Source organism: Pseudonaja textilis, chromosome 5 (assembly GCF_049901715.1).
Source record: "Pseudonaja textilis isolate UNSWEBS1 chromosome 5, rPseTex1.2, whole genome shotgun sequence".
NCBI classification, from domain to species: domain Eukaryota; kingdom Metazoa; phylum Chordata; class Lepidosauria; order Squamata; family Elapidae; genus Pseudonaja; species Pseudonaja textilis.
The window spans coordinates 24,215,915-24,242,459 of NC_141994.1; the positions used below are offsets into that span (position 1 = coordinate 24,215,915).

A 26,545-nucleotide genomic window follows, 5' to 3' on the forward strand; every position below is an offset into this window, starting at 1 on the left:
AAAATCTGCAGTCCTTTCTTACCCCATACAGGGACACCTATGAATACAGGTGACTTGGTAGAATGTAATGCATAATATTTTGTATAGTAAAGCTCCAGGTACAAAAGAATTCACCCATGTTCTCTTCTGAGACCCTAATTGTCAGAATTGGGGGTACTTAAGCAAGGAGGATATATTTTAGAGTTTATTGGTTAGTAAAAGACGGAGAGACGGCTCTATTTTCAGGTTTCTGCTTCTTGAGATTGTGGTTTGAAATATGTCCATCGCAAAAGACTAGATCAATGAAATAGCTTCATTGCTAAAAGCCCATGCACAGGAATCTTCTAAAATAACAGTGCAGCATCTGCTAAGAGATAGACAAGGATCAGTGGAATTCAAGGGAGTTTGGACTTAATTCAACTTGTGACCATGTAGAGATTCTAGGCTGATCTCTCTCTTAACTCCACCCCTAGGTTCTGCCCAATATTTTCTCCTGCAAATATTTTCCAAATGTCTTGTACGTCGCCTTGACAGTCTGCCTGCCGAACACTGTTAGAAATAACTTTTAATACATTTGTAATGCAATAGCTGGAACGCAAAGATTCAGGCTAGTCTAAACAACGTTATGCTTGCTATCTGGTATGACCTGGCTAAGATTTGCTAAGCACAAGTGAAGCATTTATAGAAGAATTCAGTTCCTCGGCGTTGCCGTGTTGAACTTAGAGCAGCAATGAACACTTGTAATTTACACCATCAGCTATTTTAATCTTACGATTTTTAAAGTGGTGATAATGCTTATTTTCACTACAGTACCATGAGATGCTGCATCCGTTGAACATTCTGTATCAGGGCATTGTAAAAGAACAACAACATAATTTCATTTTATTAGTTTGTCAGTTCTCTTTTAATACTTCCTCTCTGTTCATGTTTGTCTTTTGAGTTGTGAATCGGCCAACTTGTAGTTGCTTACTCGTGTATGACTAAAAGCCATTGAAATGCACCAGAGCCTCTCTTTTTGTGTGGGTGCTTTCTATTCTTTAACTTCGATTAACTGGCCTAGCATTACCTATGTTTTATTCGTTTGAAAAGTCAGAAAGTGTGATGACCCAGGGTGGGATACAAAAGCAACAAAAACAGATGAAGTCCCTTTAATTCCTTCAACTTGGCTTCAAAGGTCCAATTATCATTGACTGGAGGAAAAACTCCCCCACAAACAGTTGCAAAAAGGAAGAATTTCTATTCAAACTCAAAATACATATAAATTATAAATAGGAAAAAACAACACAAACCACACTGAAGCAATTAATGACACAAGGCAGGATAAGGGCTTGAAGACATCTACAGATGTCGAAATACACACACTGGGAAGGATGCCAGAACTCAGATAAGAACTGACAAATTAGAAGTATTTTCACTCTTTTCCTCCAGCACTGCGCAGTTTGTCCTTTTAAACAGTCCTCACAGCTACAGCCCATGAAGGGGATCAAGGCCCTTTCCTCCCCCGTAGACCATGCTATTCACGTTTCTCCCTTATCCACTCCTCCTTGCATGCCCTAGGATGAAGAGGGGATGGGCCTGGGTCTTCCTCTGAAAGCCCAGCCGGCCTGTGTCCTTCCCCAGTTTCCTCCACAATCTCCGGAGCCACACTCTCACTCCCTGTTGGCTATTCCTCCTCTCCCTATGTGTCAAACTTACAGCTTTCCTCGCCACAGCTATGTTAAGTTGTTAAATTAATAACACGGTTGTTAAGTGAATCCGGCTTTTCCCATTGACTTGTCTTGTCAGAAGTGTCAGCTTTGGAGGTGGCAAATGTCCTTAACTGTGAAAAACCATCCTAATTCGCATTTTTCAGTGCTGCTGTCACTTCAAACAGTCACTAAGTGGGAGTGTTGTAAGTTGAGGACTACCTGTATTGTTATTTCAACATGCCTTCCCAACTTCCTGTGGTAATGCCAAAGTGTTGGGCGACTTTATGTGCTTGTGGTTTTAATTTTTTTTTAAATGAGGACTAGCTGCATATCAAGAAGATTTGAAAAGTGGTATTGGTTGAAACCGTAAATGAATGTAAAACTTTTTTCTCTTCTTTCTTTTGAAGCTGGACCGGTGATTTATCGAATGCTGACCTATCCTCCAACCCGAAGGCAGCTGATTGTGGGTTGTAGTTTGCAGATGTTCCAACAGCTGGCAGGTATTAACACAGTCATGTATGTATCATTCAACTTTTTAAAAGAGAATTCCGCCCTTTATTTTCAGTTTAAGAGACGGAAAATATTGTCAAAACGGTTTAACAATGCGAAGTATTAAAGTAACTTTTTGATATAATGTGTGTGTGTATGTGTATGTGTGTATGTATGTATGTATGCATGTATGTATGAATATAAGAGAAGAAACAGACATCTTGCGATCTCTGGAATTAAAATTATATTTATTATACTTGCTAAGCTTTTGTCAGCCTCTGCTGACATCATCAGAGTATTAAACTACCATTACAGAGATCTATGCCTTTATATATCATGAATCAATTTAGCCCTTGCATGCACAATAGGCTCTTCCAACCGCCTCCCACCTGTAATTAACTCTGTTGCTTTTGCTTCAATCATGTTGGTTGATGGAGGTTTAACTCCTGTTGTTTTCTCCCTTACCAGGCCCATCTTGAATTGCTTATCTCTAAGAAGTGATGTTAACCTGTCAGCTATTGCAATTTGTTGCTTTGCCCCTGATCTTGTGGCCTGCCCGGCTCGTTCTTCATTATTCTTGTCTGTTATAGAACTTTGTAATGGTAATTTAATACTCTGACGATGTCAGCAGAGGCTGACGAAAGCTTAGTAAGTATAATAAATATTATTTTAGTTCTGGGGATCGCAAGATGTCTGTTTCTTCAACGATTTTGTGGTGACCCCGAGCCTGGCACAAAAGCAGCACAGAACAGGTTCTAACTCTCCTTTACTTCTCCAGCTTTGCCCCCCAAACGTCCCCACGTTTACTACAAGTCCTGGAGCAAAGCTCTCACTTGCACCTTCAGCAGCTTCTAGCTGCAAGTAGTCCAGGAAACCAGTTTAACCAAACAGTAACCAGGGCCAGCAGTCCAGGAAGCCAGGTTAGCCAAACAGTAACCGCAGCAAGAAGTTCAGTGAAGCAAGCAAACTGGGCGAGTCCTACAAGACAGAGCACAGCAATCTCCAGGTGTTGGCAAGTGCACACGAGGCTCCACAGATTCAGTGCTTGTTCCCGACAAATGCCCCTCCCACCAGCACCTCCTTACATCTCAGTCCCCAGGTGTGCCTTGTGAAGGGGGGGAGCGAGGCAGTCTCTTCCTTCGTAGCCAGCTCAGTCTGCGTTGATCTCAGCTTCTCTCTTCTCTCCGTGCTCTCGGATCAGGAGGAGGTGGTTGCTGCTCTTCTACTGTCTCTCCTGCTCGTCCCTGTCCGCAGGTCTTAACTATTTCAGAAAAGCCCTGCCTGGACTGACTCTGCCCTTCCCCAGTTTCCTCCAAAGCCAACGGAGCTGCCCACTCGATCTCTGTCGTCTCTTGTTCCAGCTCATCTTCCTCCACAGATTCAGACTCCGACGGGGGGCCTGATACATATGTTCCAAATCGGTTGAAGGACTTTATAGCCAGCGGGGAAGGAACTGTCAGAGCATGAATGGCCCCTGATGTTTCTAAATAAATGTGTTGAGGTATTCCCCATTTGGAGAATGAGTGCATTCAAGGAAACATAATGAGAATGGTGATGAATAACACACAATCAGCACACAGATACACTGAATAGTAAAATGTAAGTTTTACTTCCAGTAAACGGGTAAACAAAGTCCAACAAGCAGTCCAAATCATACACGGTTAAAGCAGTATTCAAAACAATCAGCCCAGGGATAATCGAAAAATGAAGTCCTTCTCTTTACCAGTATCATAAACAAAGTTCAGTAAACGGAGTTTGCAAACAGTTGTAAGACTCACAGCAATTCAAGCAGAATGGCGATAAGGCAAAAGGGAAATGCAGAAAATGCAAGAACAACAAACCAGGTTTCTGGCTCCATCTTACGGCCGTTGGAGGAACCTCAAGTCAATCACAATTACAGCATTCTCTTAAAGATACAACAGTATTAAATGACTATCCTGGTTTATATATTGCCAACCCAACTGTTAGGTGACTATCATTCCTAACAGAATGCAACATATAATGTAAAGCCCAAGGCCAGGTGTAACTTTTACCTTAACAAAAACACTCTTTCCAGCTCTTTGTGGGAAACATTGCTACCTCTTGCAGGTCAGAATAATGGAATCACAGAATAACAAAAGTTGGAAGGGACCTTGGAGGTCTTCTAGTCCAACCCCCTGTTCGGGCAGGAGACCCCATACAGGTAGTCCTCGATTTAACAACAGTTCATTTAGTGATCGTTCGAAGTTACAACGGCACTGAAAAAAAGCAACATTTGTTTTTCGCGCTTATGACCGTTGCACCCTTCCAGGGGTCACCTAATCCAAATTCAGATGATCAGCCACTGGTTCATATTTCCGATGGTCACAGCGTCCCGGAGGTCATGTGATCCGATTTTGCGACCTCCCGACCAGCAAAATCCATGGGAAAGCCAGATCCACTTCACAACCAGGTTATTCACTTAACACCGTGATGGCAAACCTATGGCACACATGCCGGAAGTAGCACACAAGAGATCACCCAGAAGAGCCCCACTGCGCATGAGTGCGCGCCACCCGCCCAACAGCTGATTGTCAGTTATCTGGTGTGTATGGGGGGGGTTTGCACGGGAGACGTGTGCATGCATAGAGCCGCATGGCACGGGGGGGTCACATGCGCATGTGCAGAGATGCACAGCATGGGGGGGCGTGTGCATGCACGGGCATGGAGGCGTGTGCGCACTGCCTTCTGGGTGCTGACACTCGAGTGCAATTTTTGGCACAGGAGACGAAAAAGCTTAGCCACCTCTTGACTTAACAAATGCAATGATTCACTTAATAGCTATGGTAAGAAAAGTCATAAAACAGGGCAAGCTCACTGAAGAAAAGTTTTGCTTAGCAACATAAATTTTTGGGCTCCATTGTGGTCGTAATTTTGAGAGCTACCTGAAACATTCCAGTTGAATTGTTGTCCGGTTGGTGAATGACTGTCGCTGTTGGGTTCTGTTTCTCTTTGTTTCCCCACCGCATCGCCCAGATTTAGGGAAATCTGATACCTATTCATGATTCTACCATTTCCTTAATATATTAATTGCTGTTCTATTCCACATCCTTCGAAGAACACTATAAAGGGGCAGGAAAAATTGAAGAAACAGAAACCAATTTAGGAGAAACAATTGGGTTTCTGAGAAGGAGCAGGATACTCAAAAAAGACAAGGCATGCAGAAACTCACATGTAGTTCCTCAACATGGTTCATTTTGTGACTCTTTGAAGTTACAACGGCACTGAAAAAAGTGAGTTAGGACCGCTTTTCACAGTCATGATTGTTAACTGACTGTTGAAAGTCACAATGGCATTGAAAAAAGGGACTTGGGATCGTTTTTCACACTTGTGACCGTTTAGCATCCCCACAATCACCTGATCAAAATCCAGGCACTTGGCAAGGGGTTCATATTTACGACGGCTGCGGTTTCCCGGGGTCACGTGATCTGCTTTTGTGCCCAGCAAAATCCATGGAAAAATCCTGATTCACTTCACAACCGGGTTACTATCCTAACAGATGCAGGGATGCATTTAATAAGGGTGGCACAAAAAGTCGTAAAACGGGACAAAATCACTTAACCGACGTTCCCCCTCAGCAACGTAAACTTTGGGACTCGATTGTGGTCCTAACTCGAGGACTGCTGGTGTTGTCTGAAAGAAGGAAGGAAAAGGAAGGAAAGAATGTGTCAGGATTCCGGCAGTTGCCCTAATTAAATCATGAGCCTTGAGCCAAGCTTCAAAAACTTCGAAAGATTTATTAGGAGCGAACATGTCGACATGACCCGTATGAAGCTGATTCTGAGACACGTAATTCACTGTCACCCTTGACCCTGTTTCCCCCCCGCTTCTCTGGGTGTATCATAATTCATATTCTCCAACAAAATACATCCATAGCCAAGAGTCATCAATCACATTCTCCAATTAGGGATTTTCACGGCAGAAATTCCGGTAGCTTAGTTACAATCTGTGCAAGATAAGAATGGAATGCACTTTCGGTTTTAGACTGCTGCACTGCTGCTTCAATTTTCTCTCCCACTCGTTCATGGCAACTCTAAAACAGGCATAGAAATGTTTTATGAGTTGACAGAAGGAATGAATTTGGCCTTCTAAAAGAAAAATGCCTTCCCTTGGACAGGCTACAGATAAAACAGACCTCGGGGGGCCGGGGGGTGAATCTCGTGGAATCAATCAGCCACAAGGTGACCTAACATCAATCTCAGTCCTTTCCATTTAGGGCTGCCTACTTTTTTTTAATCTTTGGGTACAATCCATTCTTGTTGCACGCTCTGATGGATAAAGCTTGGCTCTCCAGATAGGTCGGTTTTCTCACCCGTAAAACCTGTTTCCACATCCTCGAAAATAAAAGTGAAGCCATCCACGAAGTGCGGGACCCAGTGGCCTTTGCTGTGAGAGAATTGAACAACTCATGGGTTGTATTCTGTTCTGCGGGACAAATTTCATTTGGTTTTTTTTAAAATCGCTCCGACAGGCTTCCAACGGAACTTATTTATTTTTAAAAAAGCAAAGTACGCTCTCTATTTTATCCTATTCCATTGTTCCCAAAACCGTGTACAAGAGTGAAATGGAGTTCTCTGCCCCTGTTGTGACCTATTGGCCACCGGCCCCATCAGCAGCTGAATCAGAGGAGGAGGAAGAAGCATGGGAGTCTAAATCATCATCAAGACAACCTGAGAGCTTTGAGGGGGAAGAGGGAATGGATCTGGCAGAGAGAGGGAGACAGAGGCGGAGCCTGGGCTGTCTATCAACCCTCAGATGGAGAGTCAACAGCCCCCAGATCTGGAGGTGGCTGATGAGGAAGAGGAGGAACAGCTGGTTCCTATACCTGATATGCAGAAGGCAGAGGAGAGGAGAGCAGTGGAGATCTATGGGCCGGTCCTTGGGACAGAAGAGTAGGACTGGAGGTGGCTGCTGAGGAAGAGGAGGAACAGCTGGCTCCTGTACCTGGTATGCAGAAGGCAGAGGAGAGGAGAGCAGTGGAGATCTATGGGCCGGTCCTTGGGACAGAAGAGTAGGACTGGAGGTGGCTGCTGAGGAAGAAGAGGAACAGCTGGATCCAGTGCCTGATGCGCAGATGCACGGAAGTCAGAGGAAAGGAGAGCAGTGGAAATCTATGGGCCGGTCCTTGGGACAGAAGAGCCACCGCTGCTAGCGAAGCCCCACCCTAGCTCTGGGGATAAAAGGCAGGAGGTGGAGGTGAATAGATATGGCAGGACTTGTTAGCCTGCGAAAAAAACTTTTTGCGGGACCACCAGCATTCCTAATAAAAGGAACCTTTTGATTTAACTTCGGAGGGTTTGTCGTGTTTGGGGAGCTGGGTGAAAACACCCCCACGTAGTTTTTGTTTTCTTATGAATAGGTTTTAAATTGGGCAGAGAAACTGTAATACTGGATTTGTAGCATTTGTCATTGCCAAGGCAACTGTGTGAAATCAAACGGGACTACGATTTCCTGACAGCAGCAGAAGAAACTGAATTATGAAAGGGCTTTAAAATAGAAATGGCTATTGTATCCCTGCGCAGGCTGGGATACAATGCCTCTTCATGGTCACGTGATCAAAATTCGAAAGGCTTGGCAACTGGCATGTACTTACGACAGTTGCGGTATCCTGTGTGATCCTCTTTTACGACCTTCTCATGGGCAGAGTCAATAGGGGAAGCCAGATTCATTTAAGCCGATTTACAAACTTAAAGAACTTCACTTAACAGCTGTGGCAAGAAAGATCGTAAAACTGAATTTTCTTGTATTTACGTAACAACATTTTGTAATTGGTGGCCCTCAGTATATCTTCAGTGGAGTTCCATGATTAAATTATTAGTTATCTTGTTTAAAAAAAGATTACTCTTTTATCTATTCTGAACTGAGTACTATTCAGCCAGTGTGTGATCCTGGTTTTCAATATTATTTTTAAAAGAAGAGAAACTTCTCAATTTCTTTCACCTTTCCCCTGCCTCATTTTTATCTTTACTCCACTTTATCTTTTAACAGTTTTCTTTTGGGATGGATCATTTAAATTTTTAAATGTTGTATGACCCTTGGAGTCACCCAGGCACAAATTGGGCAGCTATATAAATTGGTTTAATAAATAATACTTCATTGTAATTTGGGAGTTTTATCTATTGGTCTATGAGTGAATAAGGATGGATGGATAGATTGAATGAATTTTTTATCTGAAAAAAAAAGGTTTTGGTGCCTCTAAAGTCTCAACATCTTTTTTGTGTGTGACCAAAACTGGATGTAGGATTCTAAGTGTGGTCTTACTAAAGGCTTTATAGAGTTGTATGAGTAGCTTCCTCAAGACAAGGAATTGTCTTAATTGTATCCCTCCGTTAACACAATTTAGGATTGCATTGGTGTTTTTGGCTGCTGCTGCACACTGTTGAAGGGCCCCAGGGCAGAAAGACATGGAGACATATAATGAATTGTATTAGTAAAGTAGGTTTAAGTTTCCTCTCCTTCTCTCTAACCTCTTGTTTTCAATTTCTTTCGCTCACGGCTTCTCATTCTTCTCCTGCATTTCTCATAACTTGTTTACCCCAAGGGGAAACAACTCAGTGAATCTCGGACGCGTGTAATTACACTAGGTGTTAAGAGGTTGTACTTTCCAATATAGAGCCTAGTATTGATGATATATTGTTCAGATTATGAATTTCTGGTATTTTTTTTTTAATGTATTGCTGTTGCACTTTTTTCCTGAAAGCAGTGGGAGATTTGCAAAACTGCTGCTGTGACATCTGGTTGTTGGGAAAATGTTTTTGGAATCAATGCCTCAAATCTGTTGCTTTTTATCTCCTAGTCTTATGAGTCTGCAGACAAGATACGCTCTTTTTTTCTTTTTAAAATCTGTGTGGAACAACTTGGTGGTGGTGGTGGTGGGGGGAACATGCTTTGTAAAAAAAAAAAAAAAGCAAGGAAGAAACAGAGTGAATCAAAACCACCAACGTAAGGAATCCTATGTTTTGGTTATCAAATCTTATGGCCAAGCTGATTATGTCATTAAGCCCTGTAAAAATGTGTTTCTAAGGTGTTCCGACTGTTTTATTCAGCCTCTCAATAGTCTTTCCTCCTCTGTTCGGTCTCTCCACCCCTCATTTTCTACCTTTGTTGAGCTGTTTTTTTCCTCTCCCTGTATGGGGATAAATCCAATTGTATTTCAACCCCAGCTGTTAATAATCAGGGATCTTTATCACTATTTTCTTTTCTGAGACTCACATATAAATAAGGTTTTCTTCTACTCTTTATCTATGAACCAGGGAAAAATTACCATTTTGGATAGCTCTGTGTGTATGTGTGTGTGTGTGTTGTATTGTATTATATATTATATTATGTTATGTTATGTTATATTATAATATATATATTGTGTTATTGCATTCCTTTTGTCATTTTCTAACTCTTTCTGTATGCATTCATTCACATTACAGGTTCTTACATAACTTGCATTTATCCATGAAATCTATTATCCGTCCATCCATTCATCCATTATTTATCTAACATTTATTTTCCAACCTTTATTATCAAACATTTATCTATATTTATTATCCATCTCTATTATCAGTGTTATCTATCTGTCCAACCACCCATCCATTATTTATCTATCATTTATATCTATATTTATTATCTTCTCTACCTATCTGTGCTATCTCCCATCCATCCATTATTTATCATTTATATTTATTATCGATCATCTCTACTATCAATGCTATCTGTCCAACCATGCATCCATTATTTATCTATCATTTATCTTATCATTTATCTAGATATATTATCTATCGTCTCTATTATCAAAGGTATCTTTCGGTCCAACCATCCATCCAATATTTATGTATCTATCATCTATTATTTATATTATCTATTTTCTGTACCCATCTATGCTATGACAGATAAATAGATCTGTCCTCCATCCATTATTGTTTATATTTATTATCTATCATCTCTATCAATGCAATCAATCTGTCCAACCATGTGTCCATTATTTATATATCTTATCATTTATTATCTTATCATTTATATTTTCTATCTTCTTTATTATCACTGTTATCTCCGTCTAACCATCCATTGATTTTTTTAATCTACCATTTATGTATCTATCATTATTTATATTATCTATCTTCTTTACCTATCTGTGCTGTATGTCCTCCATCCATCCATTATTTATCATATTTATTATCTATCATCTCTACTATCAATGTTATCTATCTGTCCATCCATCCATCCATTATTTATGTTTCTATCATTATATGTTTTTTATCTATATTATCTATCTTCTCTACCCATCTATGCTATCTTATTTATTTGTTCTCCATCCAGCCATTATTTATCTGCTTTATTACCTATCTTTATTTAGCTATCCTACTGGCTGAGGAATTCTGGAAGTCCACAAATCCAAAAGGTTGGATACCGCTGACCTGAGATATTTCTAAACTCAAGAAGGTTTTTTCCCCCATACCAGATCACTTCTTAAATGCCATGAGCATTGTCTTCAACCCTTAGTTGATGTCATTGTGGATACTGCTTGTCATTTTCAATCTCTATTTTTAAACTCTTCCTTTCATTTAGTCCATTATTAAGATATGCCATCCAATCAACGTGGTATGTAAACAAGTGGAAAGCATTTGAAATATCATCATAGGTTTCGCAATTTCTGTTATTTTTAGCATTACATCTCAAAAGAGAAAACATCTTTAGTAGACATATTAACTGTTCAGGGACCGGTTGTAGCTGATAATAACTCCAAACATATTATTAGGTTGGACGGAACTGGAGACCATAAAAGGGTAGTAACTGTGTTTCCATATGTAGAAGCATTTTCTGGTGTTTTACATTTTGGAAATGCTTCTGGTTGAAAGCTGGCTGCATGTTGGACTGTGCTGGGTAATTGGATAGCCACCATCAAGCTGTCTAATAAACTAGAAATGCTAAATCTTTGAATGATAATTCCCCAGATACAATAATTGTTCAGGGTTTTTTTTTCCAATATATCTACTACAGTAAGCTTAAACCAGCATAGGGAGTCTTGTGACAGAAGGATATATTTAGCAAATGGACTAAAAAAATGGATGGGGTATATATTCAGGAGAACTTTAATGGGTGGCTGAAGTTGGTGAGAATTATTGGCAGATGAAAGGATGGATGTAATAGAGAGATAATGGATGGAGAGAAAGATGGATGGGGAGAAGGATGGATGGATAGAGAGATAATGGTTGAATGGGTGGTTGGATGGATGGATAGATAGATAGATGGATAGAAAGATGGGTAGATGGATAGAGATGATGGATGGATGGATGGATGGATGGATGGATGGATGGATAGAAAGATGGATGGATGGATGGATGGATGGAGAGAGATAGAGAGATAATAGAAGGATGGATAGAAAAATGGATGGATAAATAGAAAGATACATGGAGGAATGGATGGATTGAGAGAAGGACGGATGGATGGATAGCTAATAGAAGGATGGATAGAAGGATAGATGGATGGGTGGATAGAAAGATAGGATGGATGGATTGGTGGATGGATGGATGGAGAGATAGATAATAGAAGGATGGATGGATATGGAGGAATGGATGGATGGAGAGAAAGATGGATGGATAGATAATAAAAGGATGGATAGAAGGATAGAAAGATGGGTGGATGGATAGAAAGATACATGGACAGATGGATGGATGGAGAGATAGATAATAGAAAGATGGATGGATGGATGGAAAGATAATAGAAGGATGGATAGAAGGATAGAAAGATGGATGGATGGAGAGATAGCCATAAATTTGAAACAAACAAACAAATAAAACCCCCTATTTCAATGGTTATTGCCACCTAAGTCAGAACTTGTTCCATTTCTTTATTCCTATTTCAGACCAGTTAATTTGATTTGCCACGGTGAAGAATACAGATGCCGGTTTCAGAAATGCCTTTAAATCGGGGGAAGGCACGAAATCACATTTTGCATGACTACAGTATCCCCCCCCAGTTTCTCTCTGAAGATATATTTCCGGTCTTATGCTCACTAATTGCTTGAAATAATAACCATAGAATGGATGCCGAGAGAGAGACATTGATTTGCTCGAGTGCCAGAATCTTCCAAGGATCAAATTTGTTGTGTCTTGATGGATGGAGCGTAATATTGGCGTCACCGAAAAGAACCGTTTCTTTGTTGTTTCCCTCCACAACAAAGACAATCTGTTGTTTCGCCGTTGTCTGAATTGGAGAATGTACTTCACATAGAAGGTTGTTTGCCTTTCAGGTACTACAGTGCCACCATCATGCAGATGTCCGGTGTCCGAGATGACCGCCTGGCCATCTGGCTTGCTGCCCTGACCGCGTTCACTAATTTCATTTTCACACTTGTGGGAGTCTGGCTTGTCGAAAAAGTCGGTCGGCGCAAACTTACCCTGGGAAGTTTAGCAGGTATGCATGCGCCATTGTAAGAATGGGTGGGAAGAAACAGGAGCCCACTTGCAAAATGGACTGTAGAGATTTGGTCTTGTGGTTAACGCATCAGGTTAGAAATTAGGAGACAGGGAGTTCTAGTCCTGCCTTAGACATGAAAACCAGCTGGGTGACCTTGGACTGATCATCAGAAGACAGGGAGTTCTAGTCCTGTCTTAGCTGTGAAAACCAGCTGGGTGACCTTGGACCAATCACCAGGAGACAGGGAGTTCTAGTCCCGCCTTAATCATGAAAACCAGCTGGGTGACTTTAGGCCAATCACCGGGAGACGGGGAGTTCTAGTCCCGCCTTAGCCATGAAAACCAGCTGGGTGACTTTGAGCCAATCACCAGGAGACAGGGAGTTCTAGTTCTGCCATAGCCACAAAACCCAGCTAGGTGACATTGAGCCTGTGACTCTCTCTCAGCACAGCCACCTCACAGGGTTGTTGTTATGGGGTAAATAGGAGGAGGAAGATGCGTTGGATATGTTTGCTGCCTGGAATTTTCTTTATAAAAAAATAATAAGGCAGGATAGTTAATAGATGGGTAGGTTGACAGCCTCAATGAAGTTGATGTGATTCAGAGCAGAGAATTTCTTGTTAGTTAGAGTGATTAACTTAAGAGATCCACTTAACAATTGTGGGGCAAATTCATTTAACGCACGTTTCACTTAGTCACAGAAATTGTGGGCTCCATTATGGTCGTAAGTCAAGGACTACCTACATATGTGTATGTGTGAATTCTGTACAGTGTTCTGGAATGAAACTGATCTAGTTTTTGTTGTTGTTCTATAGGCACAACTGTGGCCCTGGTTGTTTTAGCTTTGGGCTTTTTGCTGTCAGCTCAAGCTTCTCCACAGGTCACTCTTCACCCCGAAAGCCAGTCGGGCCAAAATTCCACCTGCACAAAATACAGGTAGGTCATTTTCACTTGCTCCTTAAACCTTTTGAGGTTTCTGCAGTAGTTCTAAAATGAAATACGGTATAATGAATGTGTCAGCGTTCCAGAAAACCTCCACTCCAACCAATAACTTTAATACAGACATCTTCTCAAAAGTTCTGTTTTATTTGAATAGTAAACTGGTACTGTAATGGGCGTGGCACAAAGGTAACACAATCAGAGAAGCAGTAAGAGTCCCTTTATTATCTCCAACTTTGCTTCCAATGTCCAGGTTACCTTTGGGCTGGAGAAAAACTCTCCCAGGAACAGCCTTTGACTATAGAAAATTCAGTCCAAAACAAGGTACACACAAACTGTAACTTAAAATCCAAACAAACCAAACTGAAGTAATTAGTTTGTGAGGGCGAGAGCAGGAATTTCAAACTTGAAAGCACAGCAAAACTCACACAGTTGGGAAGACGCCAGGAACACAGATAAGCCACGACAACACAAGATAAAGTCATGTTTGCTCTCAACAGCTTGCTGCATGCAGCTTACCTTTTTTATACACTGTGTTCCCAGCTGCAGCTAATGAAGGGAGTCAGGGCCCTTTCCTCCCCCATAAGCCACGCAACCCATGTTGCTTTCTTTTCCGTTCCTCCCTGCATGCCCTAGGATGGGATGGGCCTGAGTCTTCCTCTGAATTCCCTCTCCCTTGTTCTACCTCTTCCCTGCTCTGCCGAGCCGGCCTTTGCCCTTCCCCAGTTTCTTCCACAGCCAACGGAGCCACACTCCCTGTCAGCTGTTCGGCTTCCTCCTCCGAGTCAGATTCCAATGGGCATGACAGGCACATCTGGGGAATCCTGAATCTGAAAGTTCCGGGTTTCCTTGCAATAAGTAAAAACTACAAACCCACCCCCTGAACCCATCATTGCATCACATGTCCCAATCACCATCCGTCCCACCTTGAGACGTCCCCTCACCCAGTTGCAGAAATAACATGACCTTGACTGAGAAGAAGAATGCTATTATGTCTTAACCATGTATGCGCCAAGAAATTCCCCCCTCCCATTTTCCCAGGCTCAAAAATGTGGCAGAGTGGAAGCATTTGGTGTCAATATGATTTCCAAAGCTGACAGAATGTTCACATTAGTTAAGAATGTACAATTAGTCGAGCATTTTGGATGCAGAACTCCCGAAGGATTCATTGTTTTCTGGAAGTGACGAATCCAGGAGCACTCTTGGTATCTCTTTGAATATTTTATTTGGCACTATTCAAATATTAGAAAAAAAATATCCTAATTTTGTGTCCACAGTGGAGATAATAACAAGCCAAGAATGATAAAACAAAGACCTCTTTTAATCTAATACTCAAAGCTGCAGTTTTTGATTCAATAGTTACAAAGCTGTTTGGTAAAACATTTTTTTGTAGAAAATTCCTAAAGAGTTCCAAAAAACAGTAATTCTTTAACGATGTATATCTTTTGCCTTAGCTTAATTTCTCTTCTCATGTTATTGCTGTTCCATGAAGGTTTTTTTTTTCTTCAGCACGCTCAGAATCGTTCTGAGTCTCTCTGCTAGTTCCTTAAGTACTTGAGGATGCAATCTTGCTTCCTGCTAAATTATTGTGATGACCCAAAGGGGCATGGCACAAAGGCAACACAGTCAGTTAATCAATAAGAGTCCTTTTATTAGCTCCAACTTTTCCCCTAATGTCCTGGGTTACCTTCTGGGCAGGAGAAAAACTCTCCCAAGAACAGCCTTTGGCTGCAGAGAATCAAGTCCAAAACATGGTCAACAAAAACTATAAGTCCAATCAAGGCAAAATGAGGTAATTAGTCTGACCAGGCAGGAGCAAGAATTCCAGATGTGAAGGAATGGCCATAATTCAACCCAGTTGGGAAGACACCAGGAACACAGATAAGCAAAGTCAACACAAGATAAACTCACATTTGCTCCTAGCAGCTGCCATACGCAGCCTGCATTTCTTTTAAACTCTCCTCCCAGTTGTGGCAAATGAAGGGAATCAGGGCCTTTTCCTCTCCCTAAGCCATGCAACCCACGTTGCTCCCTTCTCCATTCCTCCCTGCGTGCCCTAGGATGAAGAGGGGGTTGACCTGGGTCTTCCTCTGAACTCTCTCTCCCTTGTTCTACCTCTGCCCAGCCGGACTTTGCCCTTCCCCAGTTTCCTCCACAGCCAGCAGAGCCAAACTCCCGCTCCCTGTGAATGTAGTCTACAATATTCCATGATATTTCTTTAAAGGAAGCTTAGTATATAATTCTCATTTTGTGCTTCTTGTGTCCCAGCGGTACGTGATTGCTTCAGCATTACTAAATTAAGCTCTAAAACAGAATCCGCAACCAGGTGATAAGTTGGCCGCACAATTTAGGAAAGCAATTTCATGCCTGCGTTTTGTTCAAAGGTGTGCTGTTTTAAGGGCAAATTGCAGGAATCTCTTAGATGTGAATTCCTCAATTATAAACATCGTCTACAGATGATTAAAAGTACCTTTACCTCCAATTATGGAGCAAATCAACAGAGAAATTAAGCCTGCAATCTTAATGGATCCGCAAGAATTGTTGAAATTACATCCATAACATCAGTTAGCAACATACGTAAATATGATTTTAGTTTGCCATCCATTAATGAAGTTGAAAGAGATAGAAATAAAGCTTGGATTCACAACTATGTCAGACTGATTATTCTGGATGGAAGTAAGCCTTGGTATTACTAATAGGGCTATACAATTTATTGATAATACAACACATAATAGGAAAAATCGGTACCTCCGTAGATGGTAATTGCTAAAATATGCTGAAATTAGCTTGAGCTGTATGCAGTTTCGTAAACATTATGGATTGGCATGAATACAAGCCTGTAAAGGCTTATGAATTGCGGTCTACCTAAAAGAATTTAGTTGTCCATTGTTTTTCTACTGAGTTGCTTTTTGATGCAGTTTGACTGTTTCATTAAGAGACGGTCTTGATATAGTCTCCATGACATAAAATTTAATAGGAGTGATGTGTGGCCTAGAGTTGAAGCTCTCACCTCACAATCAGGAGGCTGTGAGTTCGACCCTAGGTAGAGGCAGATATTTCTCTCTCTGGGCACACTGAGAATATATCTGCTGAGCGAGACTCCACACTGGCAACAGGAAAGGCATCCGGCCATTAAACACTCTTGCTAGCTCCATTCAGTTGCCCAGACTCCACCCCGCAAGGGATTATGGGGTTGTTAAAAGACAAACTAAATTTACATTAAATTTAGACCTTATATTAGTGACAAACTTCTCAGGCAAGGCTTAACTATTCTGGTTGAATCTGAACTGATTTCTTAGGGGAAATTACCGTACCATTGCATACAATTTAGTTGTTACTAAATCAACGTGGTCTTTCAAAGGAATTCCTCCCAGGAGAGAAACATGGAGTGCTCTGGGCACCTCGCTTTATTTATTTTTTTGCTTTGCATAAGATTCATCCAATCGATAGAAGAGAATACAGGTAGTCCTCAACTCACAGCCACAATTGAGCCCAAAATTTATGTTGTTAAGCAAGAATTTTGAATTTTGCACCATTTTACTTTTCTTGCCAGAGTTGTTAAGTGAATCTGGCTTCCCCATTGAGTTTGCTTGTCAAAAGGGGATTGGGTGACCCTGGGACACAGCACCGGTCATAAGTATGAAGCAGTTGCCAAGCATCTGAATTTTGATGCTGCTGAAATGGTTGTAAATATGAAAATAGCACTAGCAACAGACTTATATGCCGCTTTCCAGTGCTTCCCAGCCCTCTCTAAGCAGTTTTACTGAGTCAGCCTCTTGCCCCCAACAATCTGGGTCCTCATTTGACCGACCTCGGATGGACAGAAGGCTGAGTCAACCTTGAGCCAGCCAGGATCGAACTCCTGGCTGTGGGCAGAGTTTAGCCTGCAATACTGAATTCTAACCAGTGCGCCACCAGGAAGACGAATGAGAAGGAATAAGAGAGGGAGGGAGGGAGGGCGATAGCTCTTAGACTTATCTACTGCTTTAAAGGACTTTCCAACTCCATAAGCAACTTAGAATGTCAGCCTATTGTCCCCAACAGTCTGGGTCTGACCACGGAAGGATGGGAGGCTAAGTCAACCTTTAGAGTCGGTCAGGATTGACAGTGGAAAGAATTAATCTGTAATCCTGCATTCTAACCACTCCCCCACCAGGAAGAAGAATGAGAAAGGGAGTAAGAGAGGGAGGGAGGGAGGGAGGGAGGGAAGAAGGAAGGGAGGGAGGGAGGGCAATAACTCTTAGACTTATCTACTGCTTTACAGTACTTTCCAACTCTCTATAAGCAGCTTAGAGAGTTAGCCTATTGCTCCCTACAATCTGGGTCCTCATTTTACCAACCTCGGAAAGACAGAAGGCTGAGTCAACTGTGAATCAGTGAGACTCGAATTGCCAAACTGCAAGGAGCTGGCAATCGGCAGAAGTAGCCTGCAGTACTGCACTCTAGCCACTGCACCATCACGGCTCTTATAAAATGGTCACAAGTCACTTTTTTTCCAGAGGACAAAAAAAATTAGGGAAAAGAAATACTAGGCATGACATGATAGCAGTCTTCCAGTATCTCAGGGGCTGCCCCAAAGAAGAAGGGAGTCAAGCTATTCTCCAAGCACCTGAGGGCAGGATGAGAAGCAACAGATGGAAACGAATCAAGGAGAAAAGCAACCCAAAATTAAACAGAAACTTCCTGACAGCCAGAACAATTAATCAGTGGAACGACTTGCCACCAGAAGTTGTGAATTCTCCCAATACTGGAGACTTTTAAGAAGAGACTGGACAATGATTTGAAGAAATGATAGGGTTTCCTGCCCTAGCAGGGGGTTGGACTAGAAGACCTCTGAGGTCCCTTCTAGCTCTGTTATTCTGTGTTCTAAAAACACATTTTTTAATGAAAAGCTTATGGTTAAAAAAAAATAAGGATTTGACCCAGAGGTGTTCAGAAGAAGCCTTAAAATGCACGCTGAAGCCATTTTCCCTTGCTCTCATCAACATGTAATTAAAATTTGATTGGGAAGTTCATGGTGTAAAGCTGAAGGATGACTTGGCAATAAATCCTGAAATTAGCTAAGCAGTAAAAAGCTGTTTTGGGGTTGCAGAACTTAACCTAGCTTTTAGCATGTCTCTCTTTATTAGACCTCTAATTTAATTGAAAACGCTGGATGGGAGCAGGCCAGTTTTCAACACAAAAGAGAGTTTATACGCCTGATATTTTAGAAATAAATACAAAACACCTTTTTTTTTAGGAGAAAAAGATATTTTTGAATATCCTTCTAGCTCGATACCCATGCTTTGCTACGAAACTTTGTGGTTGGGCTTAGTTTTTGGGGAGGAAGATAAGGGGGGGGGGGGGAATTCTGCCTCTGCCTACCAGCATCCATCGGTATTCATCTGGCTAGCGTCCTGTCAGTATGTGAGAGAGTTGAGGGCTGTTTGGAAACTGCAACAGTATTTGTGAGCAAGGAGCCTGGGCGTGGCTTAGCTCAACTGTTCTGTACTAAAGCTGGTTGCTGCTGTGAAACTAAAACTAAAACTGAAACTACTCTCCTCTGCTTGTGTTTTGCATTTGGAAGATATTTCTTTTCAGGTGGGGAGGGGGAGTAGAACTCCTTAGCATCAGAGCGTGTTATTAATAATAATATAGGAGATACTCTAAATGCTCTGATGGTCATTTCAAAAAATCCTTTCTTAGTGAGCACCTAGAAGCCAAGAGGAACATATGTGCCAAATTTCAAGTTTGTAGGCTTTATGGTTCTGGAGATTTTGTGATGCTGCGCGAGTGGTATTTCACTTTTATATATATAGAAGGTTCAGAGAAATTTAGATCAGATAGTCACAGCATCAATAAAATACATGGCGAATTCTGGACCACTGCAAATTATTTATCATCCAGAGGGTTTCAAAAGATTTAAAACATGAACTGCCCGGAGTCAAAAACTGAAAGCTTTTTAAATTAAAGAAAGCAGAGTAATTGCAATAGTTGCTTTCCAAAAGCCTGGATGTATTTCCGTAACTTCCCATCCCATTCACATATTATTCTGTTCTTGGTTTTCTCTGCTTCTGTTAGCTCAGAGATAATAGCTAGAAATATTTGCTAAAAACTGGTTTTGTTGTTAATGAAAGCAAGCAGGTTTTACTGTGATGACCCAGGGCATGGCACAAAGGCAACACAGTCAGATAAGCAATAAGAGTCCCTTTATTATCTCCAACTTGGCCCCCCATGTCCAGGTTTCTTCAGGCTGGAGAAAAACTCTCCCAGGAACAGCCTTTGACTGTAGAAAATTCAGTCCAAAACAAGGTACACACAAACTGTAACTTAAAATCCAAACAAACCAAACTGAAGTAATTAGTTTGTGAAGGCGAGAGCAGGAATTTCAAACTTGAAAGCACAGCAAAACTCACACAGTTGGGAAGATGCCAGGAACACAGATAAGCCACGACAACACAAGATAAAGTCATGTTTGCTCCCAACAGCTTAATGCATGCAGCTTACCTTTTTTATACACTGCGTTCCCAGCTGCAGCTAATGAAGGGAGTCAGGGCCCTTTCCTCCACCATAAGCCACGCAACCCACGTTGCTCTCTTTTCCATTCCTCCCTGCACGCCCTAGGATGGGATGGGCCTGAGTCTTCCTGTGAATGCCCTCTCCCTTGTTCTACCTCTCCCCTGCTCTGCCCAGCTGGAGTTTGCCCTTCCCCAGTTTCTTCCACAGCCAACGGAGCCCCACTCCCTGTCAACTGTTTGGCTTCTCCTCCAAGTCAGATTCTGACAGGGGCATGACATTTACCATCCTGAACTCCCAGACCTCAAGGGTTGGGCTGCTACAGGTTCACCCCGGTTTTGGCGAACTGGTAGCTAAATTTATCCTTTTTTAAAAATTCTCTTTTCCGTAGTATTAACATTAAATTTTGTCCATTCCAGATAAGTCCAGCATTTTATCCACTGCCTAATTAGTGCCCAATTCTGTGTATTATTCCAAATTTAATCTCTGGTTTCATATAGTCCTTTTATTTCCGGTTCTTTTATTTACCTTATATTTTCCTCTTATTTCCCATTTGCCGCTACCACTCTTCCAAATGAGGGCTCGTTCGTTCTGCTTTTTGGGGTTGTCCAAAAGAATGTTCAAGGCCTTTTATCCAGTTACATGCCGCTCACCACTTCACCGCTCCAGCATAAACTTAAGTCCTGGCAGCTTCCCGTCTTCAGAGCAGCCATTAAACTGCTGCTTTTCCCTGTCTAATAGGGGAGTATACCAAGCCAGGGAGGGGAGGTGTGGCTCCCCTCGACCCAGCTGGCAGTCTCCCCCTCTTCCCCCACCCCTACAAGGTGGGTCAGATGTTTTCAGTCCCTCACGGACCCCACCAACAGGGCAAGCACGGATCAAAGCCATGCACGATTGCGGTCTCTGGCCATCATCGACGGAAGCATGACCGGAAGTCACTAATTTTATCATTTTTAATAGCCAGTTCGGCAAACCGGTAAATCCCACCCCTGGTTGGTCCCACCCCGCCCTGCCCTCCCAGGAGTCTCCACGTTGGCCTGTTTTACATGCCAGACTACAGGGCCCTCACAGAGGCTCAGGGAGGGAGAAAAATGGGCCTCCCTGAGACTCCGGAAAGCCAGAAACAGGAGATCTCTGGAGCCCAGGGAAGCTGTTTTCACCCTCCCAGGAACTCCGGAGGGCTTCAGGGGCATGTGGAGGCCGTTTTCACCCTCCACTGCTGCTTGAGGAAATGCTCCGGAGCCCAGGCAGCGTGAAAACGCCTCCCCCCCACCATGGTGTGGGAGGCCGACTAGACCACACCCACCCAGGGGTGGGATACGACTGGGTTAACTACCGGTTTGGGATTTACAAGCTTCCCTGCAAGCTGGGAGCCGCGCGCCTGTAACTCCTCATCAGCAGGCTGCTTGCAGAGAAGCAGCCTTTGAAACAGCCCTCTTTTCCTGCTTTTTTTAACTGCAGCTGTGCCTCGTTTGGCAGCTGAAGTTGAAAAATCAGGAAATAAAGATCAGGTAAGAGCCCAGGTAGGTGGGTGGGCAAAAACATCAGCAGACATAGAACCGGTTCTATGTCTGCTGCTCTTCAGAGCTACCGGTTCTACAGAGGTGGACAGAACCGGTAGAAACCCACCCCTGCACCCACCATAGGCATACCCACCCAGCAACTGGTCAGAGGACCGCTTGCTAAAATTTTTGAAGTCCACTCCTGCATACCTCACATATACGATTTGAGCTCAAAATTTCTACTGATAAGTGAGACAGCTCTTAAGCGAGATTTGCCCCATTTTATGGCCTTTTTTTGCCAGTCCTTTAAGGGAATCCCTGCTGGTTGTTAAGTGAATCCGGCTTCCCCATTGACTTTGCTCATCAGAAGGTCACAAAAGGGGATCACGTCACCCCAGGGACATTGCAACAGTCATAAATATGAGTCAGTTCCAAACGTCTGAATTTTGATCACGTGACCACGGGAATGTCGCAACAGCTCTAAGTATGAAAAACGTTCCATTTTTTTAATGAGTCAGTTTGTAACTTCGAATGGTCACTAAACCTGTACTGCATATCTTGAGGGCACCAGATATAGGTTACCTGGGCTACCAAGAGGCAAGGATTGCCCTCACTTTTGCATATAAAATGCAATTTCATTCATGTTATAGGACACTGAGCAGGCAATGAAAATAACAACCTGTGTTAAAATAAAAAAAATAAAACATGAACGTTTGCAGATGGTTTCCAAATACTCAGTTTTAAAATTGTGCATGTGACTTCCACGTGAAAAGAAATTTAGAAACAACACATGTGCTCTGCCAGTTCAGTGTTGACATTCACTGATTTCCCATCTGTATTGTGATGGGAATATACAGTATTTATTTGCCCATCATATTTAATGTTGAATAATTCCAAATTTCTTCTCTCTCTCTCTCTCTCTCTCTCTCTCCCTCCCTTCCTCTCCCTCTCTCTCTCTCTCTCTCTCTTTCTCCATTCTTAATTGTCCAACTAATTCTGTATAATTCAGAAATTATTACCTTTAATTGGATCTGTGTCCATTATACACAGCTCAAAAAAATAAAGGGAACACTTAAACAACACAATGTAACTCCAAGTCAATCACACTTCTGTGAAATCAAACTGTCCACTTAGGTAGCAACACTGATTGACCATCAATTTCACCTGCTGTTGTGCAAATGGAATAGACAACAGGTGGAAAGCAGAGGCAGTTAGCAAGACATCCCCAAAAACGGAGTGGTTCTGCAGGTGGTGACCACAGACCACTTCAGTTCCTATGCTTTCTGGCTGATGGTTTGGTCACGTTTGAATGCTGGCAGTGCTTTCACTCTAGTGGTAGCATGAGACGGAGTCTACAACCCACACAAGTGGCTCAGGTAGTCCAGGTCATCCAGGATGGCACATCAATGCAAGCTGTGGCAAGAAGGTTTGCTGTGTCTGTCAGCGTAGTGTCCAGAGCATGGAGGCGCTACCAGGAGACAGGCCAGTACATCAGGAGACATGGAGGAGGCCGTAGGAGGGCAACAACCCAGCATCAGGACCTCTACCTCTGCCTTTGTGCAAGGAGGGACAGGAGGAGCACTACCAGAGCCCTGCAAAATGACCTCAAGTGGGCCACACATGTGCATGTGGCTGCTCAAACGGTCAGAAACAGACTCCATGAGGGTGGTATGAGGGCCCGACATCCACAGGTGGGGGTTGTGCTTACAGCCCAACACTGTGCAGGATGTTTGGCATTTTCCAGCGAACACCAAGATTGGCAAATTTGCTACTGGCGCCCTGTGCTCTTCACAGATGAAAGCAGGTTCACACTGAGCACATGTGATAGATGTGACAGGGTCTGGAGATGCCGTGGAGAACGTTCTGCTGCCTGCAATATCCTCCAGTATGACCGGTTCGGCAATGGGTCATTAATGGTATGGGGTGGCATTTCTTTAGGGGGCCACACAGTCCTCCATGTGCTCACCAGAGGTAGCCTGACTGCCATTAGGTACCGAGATGAGATCCTCAGACCCCTTGTGAGACTATATGCTGGTGCGGTTGGCCCTGGGTTCCTCCTAATGCAAGACAATGCTAGACCTCATGTGGCTGGAGTGTGTCAGCAGTTCCTGCAAGATGAAGGCATTGATGCTATGGACTGGCCCACCCATTCCCCAGACCTGAATCCAATTGAGCACATCTGGGACATCGTATCTTGCTCCATCCACCAATGCCACGTTGCACCACAGACTCTCCAGGAATTGGGGGATGCTTTAGTCCAGGTGTGGGAGGAGATCCCTCAGGAGACCATCCGCCACCTCACCAGGAGCATGCCCAGGCATTGTAGGGAGGTCATACAAGCACGTGGAGGCCACGCACACTACTGAGCCTCATTTTGACTTGTTTTAAGGACATTACATCAAAGTTGGATCAGCCTGTTGTGTTTTTTTCCATTTTAATTTTGAGTGTAACTCCAAATCCAGACCTCCATGGGTTGCTAAATTTGATTTCCATTGATAATTTTTGTGTGATTTGGTTGTCAGCACATTCAACTATGTAATGAACAAAGTATTTAATAAGAATATTTCATTCCTTCAGATCTAGGATGTCTTATTTTTGTGTTCCCTTTATTTTTTTGAGCAGTGTAGTTTCAATGTCTTTTTTTCTTTGCTATCATTTTTAATAAATTAAAAGAAATAGTAAGAGTAATACCAAAATAACTCGCGCAGGAGGTTGGGCTAGAGGACCTCCCAGGTCCCTTCCAGTTCTATTCTGATTGATTGATTCATTGAAATTATGGAAATATTCTCCATATGACAAAAATGACTTGAGTTATAACTTTGGCCAAAGTGAAGTGAAGTCATTGATGACTTTAAGATTCTGGCTTGTCCTTTTGAGAAACCAGCTAACTCCCATTCTTATTTAATTAACACCTTTCTTTTAAAAGTCTGGCTTATTCTGATGAGTTTTCCTTCTTCCGTTTCAGCAATTGTAACGGCTGCATGCTGGATCCAATGTGTGGGTTTTGCTACAAACTGAACAAGTCAAGTGTCATTGAATCGTCCTGCGTTCTGGTTAGCAAGAAATCGACAATGGAAGCCGCTTGGGGCAGGTAAGTTATTTTTGTGTGGCTTAATTTTGTAAGAAATGCATCCATCGGTGTTCATCTGGCTAGCTTCCTGTGAGGGAGTTGAGGGCTATTTGAAAACTGAAACACTATTTGCTGTGTGAGCAAGAAGGAGATAGCAAGGGCATGGCTTATCTCAACTGTTCTGCCCTAAAGCTGCTTGCTGCTGTGAAAGTAAAACTGAAACTCATCTCCTCTGTTTATGTTTTGCATTTGAAACAGATGTTTTTTTCAGGTGGGGAGTGGGAGTAGAACTCCTTAGCATCAGAGCGTGTTAATAATAATAATATATGAAATGCTAATGCTCTGATGGTCATTTGGAAAAATCTTTTCTTAGTGAGCCCCTAGAAGCCAAGAGGAACATACGTGCCAAATTTCACACTTGTAGGCTTTACGGTTCTGGAGATTTTGTGATGATGCGTGAATGGTATTTTGCTTTTATATATATATAAAGAAGATATAACTGCTTTTATGTTTGACTCTTTTAATATTTATATGAATTAATCAGACAGCTCAAAAGGCTGACGTATGACTAATGCAGGCGTGCTATACAGCAACAGCACCGAAAGTAGCCTTTGCACATGGCAATCTTGTGACTTGCCAACTTCTTTGATGATGTCTTGACTTTTAGTGTGTTTCCTCTTTATTGCTAATTACCCACACTGGGGATAGATCAGGGGTCAGGGAACTTTTTTACCTCTTACCCCCCAAAAAATTTATAAACGCAGACGTTACCCCTCCCAGCCTCTCCCCCTCCCCGGCCACCTCAGGCTGCTGACACATAATTTGGAGGTCGAGGCGGGAGGAGGTGCCTCCCCCCCGGCTGGGAAGAAGGCGGGATAGCTCGCTCCAGGGAATGAAATGTCACCAGGCTTCCCGAGGGCTTCTGGGAATTTTCTCGGGCCAAGGCGGCAATTGCAGGTGCCTCTTCGCTTCCTGTGTGCCTGGCAGTGATGAGAGGCTTCGGGGAGGGAGCCGGGCTGGCTGGCTAGTTGGCAGGCAGGCAGGGCCTGGGGGCGAGGAAGCGGGAAGGGAGGATGATATTTGGGAGCCACGGTGACACAAACTGCGCGCGAAAGCGTGCGGTCATCGCAGCGCAGGGGAAAGCGTCCCTTTTCCCAAAATGCTCTGCCCTATGCCAGAAGCTCGCCTTCCCCTAAAAAACGGGCGGTGCGGCTCTTGCAGAATCTAGCCTGGAGTCATTTCCGACCCAGGAAACAAGGGTGGGGTGGAGGGGATAAATTTGCCTCAAGGGTGTTTTAATAACTGCTGCTATGCCGATAGTTCCGCCATTGGCCAGCGCAACCTCCTCATTACCCCCAGATTTTCACTTTTACCCCATTTGGGGTAATTTACCCCTGTTCCCTGACCACTGGGATAGATGGACAGATTTATTTATTTTTATTACCTTTGACATTGAAGTCATGCAAGAGTAATAAAATTCAGAGAAGACTTCCTTTTCAAGATATATTTTTTACAATGTTTAGTGCTGCTATTTAAAGAACTTTTTCATCAATACAAAGTCTGTTTGCTGTAGGTACAGGAAACTCCAGCGTTGTTATTATGTTAAAAGGTGATTGATTGTTTTAATTTTATTACTGAATTATTGTTTCTGGTGACTGTGATTTTATATCATCTGTAGAGAAAAGAAAACCAGCATTAACATTTTTTTCTATATGGCCAGGGGTGGGATTCAAATTTTTTAACAACCGGTTCTGTGGGCGTGGCTTAGTTGATGGGCATGGCTTGGTGATCATGTTATTGGCTGGGTGTGGCCAACTCAATATTACTTACATCAAGGCATGCATCTCCTCGCCTGGCCTCTCACGACTGTCGGGATGCTGCAACAGTCGTAAGTGTGAAAAATGGTCATAAGTCACTTTTTTCAGTGCCATTATAACTTTGAATGGTCACTCCACACAA

At 42.7% G+C, this 26,545-nt stretch overlaps 1 protein-coding gene across 1 annotated transcript in view; it reads left to right on the forward strand.

Moving 5' to 3' along the window:
- SLC2A13 (solute carrier family 2 member 13) overlaps positions 1-26,545 on the forward strand; it is a 79,888-nt gene that overhangs the window by 29,516 nt on the left and 23,827 nt on the right. Inside the window, exons 4-7 of the mRNA XM_026701210.2 lie at positions 2,075-2,183; positions 12,415-12,578; positions 13,396-13,516; positions 24,482-24,607. Coding sequence (XP_026556995.1) covers positions 2,075-2,183; positions 12,415-12,578; positions 13,396-13,516; positions 24,482-24,607 — 520 coding nt within the window. The remainder of the gene's footprint in view (positions 1-2,074; positions 2,184-12,414; positions 12,579-13,395; positions 13,517-24,481; positions 24,608-26,545) is intronic.